This window comes from Trachurus trachurus (assembly GCF_905171665.1).
Source record: "Trachurus trachurus genome assembly, chromosome: 24".
Taxonomy (NCBI): Eukaryota; Metazoa; Chordata; class Actinopteri; order Carangiformes; family Carangidae; genus Trachurus; species Trachurus trachurus.
Window position 1 is genome coordinate 5,553,856 of NC_139910.1, and position 8,858 is coordinate 5,562,713.

At 49.6% G+C, this 8,858-nt stretch overlaps 1 protein-coding gene across 1 annotated transcript in view; it reads left to right on the plus strand.

The window, feature by feature from the left end:
* The window catches only part of LOC311007651 (AT-rich interactive domain-containing protein 1B-like), a 66,136-nt gene extending 58,744 nt beyond the window's left edge, over positions 1-7,392 (plus strand). Inside the window, exons 19-23 of the mRNA XM_084000909.1 lie at positions 123-948; positions 1,964-2,094; positions 2,990-3,691; positions 4,685-5,341; positions 6,895-7,392. Coding sequence (XP_083857035.1) covers positions 123-948; positions 1,964-2,094; positions 2,990-3,691; positions 4,685-5,341; positions 6,895-7,275 — 2,697 coding nt within the window. The 3' untranslated portion in view covers positions 7,276-7,392. The remainder of the gene's footprint in view (positions 1-122; positions 949-1,963; positions 2,095-2,989; positions 3,692-4,684; positions 5,342-6,894) is intronic.
* Positions 7,393-8,858: the final 1,466 nt, after the last annotated feature.

Genomic DNA, 8,858 nt, shown 5'->3' on the forward strand with positions numbered 1-8,858 from the left:
CAGTTTATTCTCGAAGTCTGTGAAAAAAAGAAAAGCTCTCAATGTGGCCCTAATACTCCGTCGTAAATCACTGACTATGAACGACAATAAAATGAACTCTGACCGTCTCGTCTTGTCCTCAGGGCTACAAGCGTCCGATGGAGGGGATGTATCCTCCGTCCAAGCGGCATGAGGGCGAGGGCGGTTTCCCGGTGCAGCAGCAGTACGGCGCCCAGCAGCCCGACATGTTCCCCTACGGAGCAGGAGGAGGAGGAGGAGGCGGCTACATGGGCCCCGAGCGGCGGCCGGTCCCGGTCCAGGGTCAATACCCGTACCCGTACAGCCGTGAGCGCCAGGGACCTCCGTTGCCACAGCAGCAGCAGCAGCAGCAGCAGCAGCAACAACTTGCCATGATGGGCGCGGGGCCGCCGCCGGGGGGGGAGGGGCCGCAGCCCAACATGTGGCACCCGCGGTCGGAGATGAGCTTCTCCTACGGCCGGCCGCCGTACGCCGCCATGAGCCGCGTGGACGAGCCGGACGGCCGCGTTGCCCCCCAGGACGGGCCGTGGGGGCAACGCCAGCCGCCGTACGCCGCCGCCTCCTCCTCGCCGTCCCCCTCCCCCTCCTCCTCCTCCTCCTCGCCCATGCCCCCCCTCCCCTCCAGACAGCCCCCCCTCCCCGCCGCCGCCACCTCCTTCCCGCCGGCGCCGCCCGTCGTCCTCAACCATGTGACCACCCTGACCCGCGCCCTCAGCCCCTCCCCCTTCCCGCCGCGGCCCCTCGCCGCCGGCTCGCTGTCGCCCAACGGCGCCCCCTACCTGCCCGCCATGAAGAAGCCCCCCGCCCCGCCGCCCGGCGCCGCCCACGGCCTCCCGCTCATCGGCAGGGACGTCAGCTTCCCCCCGGGCTGCGTGGAGGCCGCCGCCCCCAAACTGAAACCACGGCGACGGCTCACGGCCAAGGACACGGGTCAGTCACACACACACACACTCGTATGGACCACTTGCACAATGTAGTGTGACGTACTTCCGCTTTAAGAAGTTACGGTCCACTGACTTCCGGTGTAGGTACCAAATGTGTCCGGGGCCGCGACTTGCGATGACGTGGCACATCGTGATTGGTCGTGAGGATTTATAAAAGTTGTAGGTAGACGAAAGTGAGCTATTTATATTTTCTTATGATAACATTAAACATTTACACAACTAACAGTGACGAAAATGATTAAAATACTGTAATTAGCGCGAATGTTCACGAACGTTTGTTTGGTGTTGCCTAGGAGATCTGTGCCAAATCTCGCGAGAGTGTGTTGTTGAGACAGAGACAGGTCTTGAACAAAGTTAATTTTCTCCTTAGTTGTGTCAAACTGTTCAGAAGAGATGTGTCTTGTGACAAATGAGTTCAATATTTACTATGGGGCGAAGTGACTAACTTCGCTAACATCCACTGTAGCATCCATCCCCGTAAACGTAATGCATTACGCCACCACGACCAATTACGATGTGCCACGTCATCGCATGTCGCGGCCCCGGACAAATCTGGCAGCCCGGACACATTTGATACCTACACCGGCGGTCATCTTTGCCAAAGCGCTTGCTGTATTTAGATTAGCCTACATGTAACACTTTACACCTAACTCTCTCATTCTACATTCATAGTTATGTTTGTACATGTGGTTAATAGTATAGTCAGTTCAGTTTGTATTTTTATATATAGTAGGCAAAGCATTTTTTATCATCATCGGCTAACTTAGCATACTGGCTAAATGAAAATTAGAGACTAAATAAAATTACATAACACTTTCATTCATGTTTTTGCATATATTGTTACTAGTATAGTCGGTTCCAAGTGAGCGGACTGTAACTTCTTAAAGCGGAAGTACGTCACACTACATTGTGCAAGTGGTCCTTTCACACACACATGAAGTTTGCTACAACGTGTGTGTGTGTGTGTTGGTTTAAATTGTGGTGTGGTTTCGTCCAATCAGGAACCCCGGAGGCGTGGCGAGTGATGATGTCACTGAAGTCGGGCCTATTAGCAGAGAGCACCTGGGCTCTGGACACGATCAACATCCTGCTGTACGACGACAGCACAGTGAGCTCCTTCAACCTCACACAGGTCAGACACACACTCACACACACACACACATGTTTGTAATGCTTCTTTGTGAGGACACTCGTCGACACAATGTTTTTCCCTTACCAAAACCCCTTAACCTTAACTATTACTCTTAACTGAACTGAAACCTAGTTATGATAAAGTCTTAACCCTCTAACAGCTCTGAGGGGTCAGAGACCAGAACGTCCCGACTCTGATGGTGAAAACTCAAACGGGTCCTGATGTGCAGCTCTACAAGAACACACACACACACACACACACACACACACACACACACACACACACACACACACACACACACACACACACACACACACACACACACACACACACACACACGCACGCCAGACAGGTTGAGGATGGTTTTGTAACTGTCCTCTCTTCTCTTTTTTGTCCTCGTCCTCTTTTTCAATCATTTTCTTCTACTCCTCATCTTCCCTCTCACCCCTCTCGTCTTCTCCTCCTCCTCTCTTCCTCTTGTTCTCCTTCTCTTCTCTCTCTTTTCCTCCTCCTCTCATCTCCCTCTCCTCCTCACCCTCTCCTCCTCCTCTCCTCACCCCCCCTCCTCTCTTCCCCTCTCCTCCTCCTCCTCACCTCCTCTCCCTCCCCTCCTCCCCCTCTTTTCCTCCTCTCCTCTTCCCCCTCTCCTCCTCCTCATCTCTTCCTCTCCTTTTCCTCCTCCTCTCCCCCCTTTCCTCCTCCTCCTCCTCCTCTCCCTCTCCATCTCTTCCTCCTCTTCTCCTCCTCCCCTCCTCCTTCCCCTCTTTTTCTCCTCCTCCTGTTTTCTCTTCCTCCTCCCCTTCCCCTCCTCCTCTCCTCCTCCTCCTCCTCTCTTCCTCCTCTCCCCCTCCTCTTCTCCTCCTCCTCATACTGTTCTCTCCTCCTCCTCCTGCAGCTGCCTGGTTTCCTGGAGCTCATCGTGGAGTTTTACCGTCGCTGCCTCATCCAGATCTTTGGGATCCTGGAGGAGTACGAGGTCAGAGCCGAGGGCCAGAGGAACCTGCTGGGACCCGACTCCTCCTCCTCTAACTCCTCCTCCTCCAACTCCTCTGACTCCTCCTCCTCTTCCTCTGAGGAGGAGGAGAAGGAGGAGGAGGAGGAGGAGGTGCTTAAGGAGCTACCGACCTCCGACTCTACCGTCCAATCAGCAGAGGAGCAGAAGATCCCGATGGAGGAGACACCGGCGCTGCAGCAGCTCCTCCTCCCGACTGCTCCTGCTCCTGCTCCTAAAGCCGAGGAGGTGAAGAGCGTCGTCAAGGAGGAGGAGGAGGAGGAGGAGGTGACGGTGAAGCAGCAGCAGCAGCAACAAGCCGAGCCTCGTCCTCCTCAGGCCAGCAAGTACGACAAGCTGCCGATCCGAGTGGAGGAGCGGGGGGAGGAGTGGGAGGAGGTGGAGGAGCGCTGGGCCAGGCTGAGTCGACCCAACGGCTTCGTCAGCGGCCTCCTGCACTGGAGCGCCGGAGGAGGAGACGCCACCGGCCACATCCAGATGCACTTTGACCCTCAGGCAGGAGGAGGAGGATACGAGCCCCCCAACCTGGCAGCACAGAGGGAGGAGGAGGAGGAGGAGGAGGAGGAGGAGGAGGAGAAGGAGGAGGCGGCCAGGGGAGGAGAGGGGGAGAAGGAGAGGGAGGGGGGAGGTGAGGAGAGGCAGGAGGAGAAAGAGGAGGAGGAGGAGAAGAGCCCAGCAGACGACGGAGAGGAAACACCACCAGAAACACAACAAGGTAAAGACGTGGGGGGAAGAGGAGAAGGGAGAACTGATGATAATTTGTTAATAATTAATAATAGAAAAGTTTTTGGAGTCATTTAATGAGCAACGCAGGATTTTTTTTTAATATATATATAATATCACTTTAAACTTTGACTTAGTTCAGTTAAAACCAGTAGAGCCGAATAAAACACAGATAATATATTAATAACAGGCTCCTTCACTTTGTGTTTATCACGTGTATACATTTATTTATTTATTTATTTATTTTTTATCATATTTTTCTTGAATGTGCAAAATATATAAAAACATCATATACATAGTTTTAAGTTCACATAACTGTAAAATATTAAGTTCAAGTAATCAAACTAATCAAACATTTTTTAAACAGAGATAAATATACTTGTAGACGTTTGTTCCAGCTTTTGTTCCTATTGAAGTTTTTATTTATTTATATATATAAAATATCAGAACTATTTGATTTAATCTATATGATATGATAATTGTGATTTGTACGACAGCTCTAGTTTAAATTTAAGCGAGATTCCTACACATTTGTTTCAATGCGATAATAAAAGCCTTTGAGATATATATATATAAGTCTGTACCACAGGTGTTAAATAAGATTATGAGGTATAACATTTTACCAATTAATTAATGAGGTATTGATTGGAGCAGTAAATCTCCTGTGAGTTTGTTGTAGTTCTGCTGTTTCACCACCAGGCGCCTCCTGTTGTTGTTTCATTCAATTCTTCATCTTTAGTTTATTTTCTTCTTGCTGCAGTTTTTCCTCATGTCATTAACTTCCTCCTCCTCCTCCTCCTCCTCCTTCTTCCTCTTCCTCTCTCACCAGGCTTCCTGTCGGAGGTCAGAGGTCAGCGGCGGCCGCCCCGCAGCCCCATCAGCCCCCTGGAGGACGAGCCTCGCTGCTGGGACGAGGCTCCTCTGTCCACGGCCGAGTCGTGGCAGGACGCGCTCGCCAAGCGCTGCGTCTGCGTCTCCAACATCGTGCGCGGCCTCTCCTTCATCCCGGGCAACGACGCGCCGCTGTCGCAGCACGCCGGCCTGGTGCTGATCCTCGGCCGCCTCGTGCTGCTGCACCACCGCCACCCGCGCCGCCGGAAACGCACGCCGCCGACCTACCAGCGGGCGGAGGAGCGCGGCCTGGCCTGCAGCCGCGACGAGTGGTGGTGGGACTGCCTGGCCGCGCTGCGCGAGAACACGCTGGTGACGCTCGCCAACATCTCGGGCCAGCTGGACCTGTCGCTGTACCCGGAGAGCGTGTGCATGCCGGTGCTCGACGGGCTGCTGCACTGGATGGTGTGTCCGTCCGCCGAGGCGCACGACCCGTTCCCCGGCGTCTCCTCCTCCTCCTCCTCCTCCTCGCTGACGCCGCAGCGGCTGGCGCTGGAGTGTCTGTGCAAGCTGAGCATCCAGGACGGCAACGTGGACCTGCTGCTCGCCACGCCGCCCTTCGCCCGCCAGCAGAAGCTCTTCGCCGCGTTGGTGCGGCTCGTCGGCGAGCGGAAGAGCCAGGTGTAGTAGTAGTTTTATTTGTCCCCGTAGGGAAATTGAGTTGCAGCAGATTTACACTCTTGACATTTAATCTAAAAAAACAACACAGATAAAAACAGCACAGCACAACTTTCACACATAGATTAAAGCAAAAGTAAGCGATCCGGTCGTTTTGGCTAATGCTGCGTTCCAGGCAGGCTTTTGAAATCGTAAATTACAGCTTCAAGTCACAACTTACGACTTTGTAGCGTTCCAGGCAACCCACTCGTGTTTTTCCGACCTGTTTTACCTGTGAAAGTCACTATAACGGCCACTCGTAACTTCCGACCTGTGAACTCGTACCAGATCGAACTGGTACGACTTCACAGGTCGGAAAAACACGAGTTACGGGTTTCCTTGAACGCACCATAACAGTCCTCGTCGCTACGTCAACACATTCACGGCGTTCCTTGGCTGCACACACAGCCCTGCATGCCGTTCTCTCTCCTCATTGGATAAAAACTGTAGGATACGATAAATGTTTTCTCCTCGGCTCAGAGCAGAGCAGAGGGACTGAGAGACCCGTGTTTCAGACCAAACACTCTATGTAAGTGATTGCTGTCGGAAGATATAACTATTTAAGACTTATATTAACACAAAAATATCGCTTACTTCTGCTTTAACACTCATCATTAACACTCATCATCAGTGAGTCACACTTTTTATGTTTATCTCAGCCTTAACCTGGTCAGACCAGCTGAGCTGACCAACACTAACAGTGACTATCGATTATTATTATTAAGGGGTTTAATGGCCTGGGGCACAAAAGAAAATTTTGCTCTGTTTTTAGTAAACAGAGGGGGGCGATATCGTCGCCCGGATGGAAGAGGGTTAAATGAGTGGGCAAGGGGGGGCCTTTGGTCACCTATAGGGTTGCAAAATTCTGGGAATTTTCAAAGCTGGAAACTTTCCATGGGAATTAATGGGAATATATGGGAATTAACGGGAATATATGGGAATTAATGGGAATATATGGGAATAAACGGGAATAAATCCGAAATTTACAAAATTGATTGGTGAGGGTGAATAAAATTTTACTCAACATTCATGTTTTTGTGGTTCAGTAAAATAATTGATTGTTCATACAAGAATTAAAACTTCTACTCACAAAATAAATCTGTTGAAATTAATTAATTGTATTATTTTGCATGGATGTCTGCGTATGACAAAACAAAATATTTACATTTATGTTTGGATATGATCCAGTTTGTCTAAATTAATTACCCCCAATTTCCAGTTAATTCCCATAAATTCCTAATAATTCCCATTGAAAGTTTCCAATTTGGAATATTTCCAAAATTCCCCAGCTCAACTTCCCATGGAAAGTTTCTGGAAATTTTCCGGAAATTTACTGGAAATTTTCCACCCCTTTGCAACCCTAGTCACCTATAATATTCCTTGCCTTTTTCTCTGTCCTATCTCTGTAGATGCCTTGTTCCATACGTGGCAGAGTGATGCGCAGCAATTTACTAGATGTGGTTATAATTTCTCTAACCCTGTTTTTCTGTGCCTCTGTGTCGTTGCCGAACCAGCAGGTGTGCCGCGAGATGGCGGTGGCGGCGCTGTCCTACCTGGTGCAGGGCGACGCGGCGGCGGCGAGGGCCGTGGCGCTGCAGAAGGGCAGCGTGGGGACTCTCATCGGCTTCCTGGAGGACAGCGTCGCCATGGCGCAGTACCAGCAGAGTTCACAGCACGGCCTGATGCACGCCGCCGCCGCCGCACCGCCGGAGCCGCCGAGCGTCAACATGATGTGCCGCGGCGCCAGAGCGCTGCTCGCCATGGCGCGGGTGGAGGAGAACCGGACGGAGTTTGTTCTGTACGAGAGCCGGCTGCTGGACATCTCGCTGTCGGCCGCGCTCAACTCCTCGGTGGCGGCCGTCATGTGCGAAGTACTGTTCAAAATCGGCCGCTCGTGACACGGACGGACACAGACACGCCGCCATGGACCAGAGCGGCATTTTTATGCAAATGAGAATGACTGATGCATCCTGGGTAATTTAGGGGCAGCGGCGCCCGGCATCTCCTCCATTGAAAAGTTCAGCCTAACTGGCTTATTGACAAACTAACTAACTAAAAGTTGGCTATTAACAGCAGGGCCGGCCCTAGGAACACCAAATCACTGGTTAAAACTGAATACAGACGTGTTTATCCCTCTGAGGTTTGAGGCCATTTTCTCGAATTTAACATATTTTCTTAAATGTATCTTTTTAAGATACTTGCAGATGTAACAATACTCAAGTGTTTTATGTCTAAATATTAGAACCTCCGCTGTAAGCACACTGAGGCCAGTTTGTCCTAGAACACTGTATAAAGAAATAATTTAGGCCAAATGATGGAAATTTGAGGTCTGCTTTTTGAAAAATGTAAAATCCCTTGTCCTTCAGTCATGAGAATGAACTGTTTTGGTGCTTGAAATAGGATATGAATACAGTAATAGATAAGTGTAGAAAACAAGTCTTTCTGTCATTCTGCCGTTCTATTTTCACCAAATGTCTCAAATGTGAGATAAAAGAAGCTGAATATTGACTTCACATTACATATAAAGCTCATAGTGTGCACGTGCAGACCTCAGGATGTTTAAATGACTTGAATGAACCCCGGTACCTTTCTGATCATGTGGCCCCCCACCTAACGGCCGTGGCCCTAAACAACCACATAGAGTGTTTATGCCAGCGGCCGGCCCTGATTAACAGGCTATTTACAGACAACACTTAGCCAAAACCTCCCCGGTGATTCGACCAAATACGTGTAGATGTCTGGGTCAGACATTTCTGGCCACTGTGTGGGGTCATTGATCACTGTGGGAGGCTAAATGAGCATATACCGGTAGATTAATTAATTGTAATTTTTAAAGATAGCGTGAACGGTGGGTTTCAAAGACGGTGTCAAAATAATTATGAGACATAGTGCTACAAAAGAAACAAAAAATAAAACATTCAAATTGATTGTTAGTTAGTCTACGCTCCATCAAAACACAAAAAGCCAGTGAGTGCAATTTAAAAATGCCGGATGCTGCCCCCTAAATTACCCAGGATGCATCAGTCATTCTCATTTGCATAAAAATGCCGCTCTGGTCCATCATGGAGTGACACGGACACGCCGCCATGATGGACGCACGTGACGAACTGGCTCCTATTATATTTTTATTTAAAAGAACAGAACACAAAGTTTTTACATACAAATGAATATATATAGAATATATATAGCTCGTCGGCTCCATCCGCAAAATGTTTATTTGGGATTTTTAAGTAATTTTAATACAAAAATATTTAATACTTGTATTTTTAATTTTTTTATTCTTTTGTCAGTTTGTTGTTGGGTTTTTTCTTTTTGTTTTCGTTTCAACCAAAGTGTGACGGACGGTGGAGAACGCACGGGTTCTGGCTCTCGTTGTGTTTTTAAACTGACGTGGTCGTTTCTTTCTTGGGGCTGTTGTGTGTTTTTGGGGGCGGGGTTTAGTTAGATTTTTTGGGGGGCGGGGTCAAATTTATTTAAATAG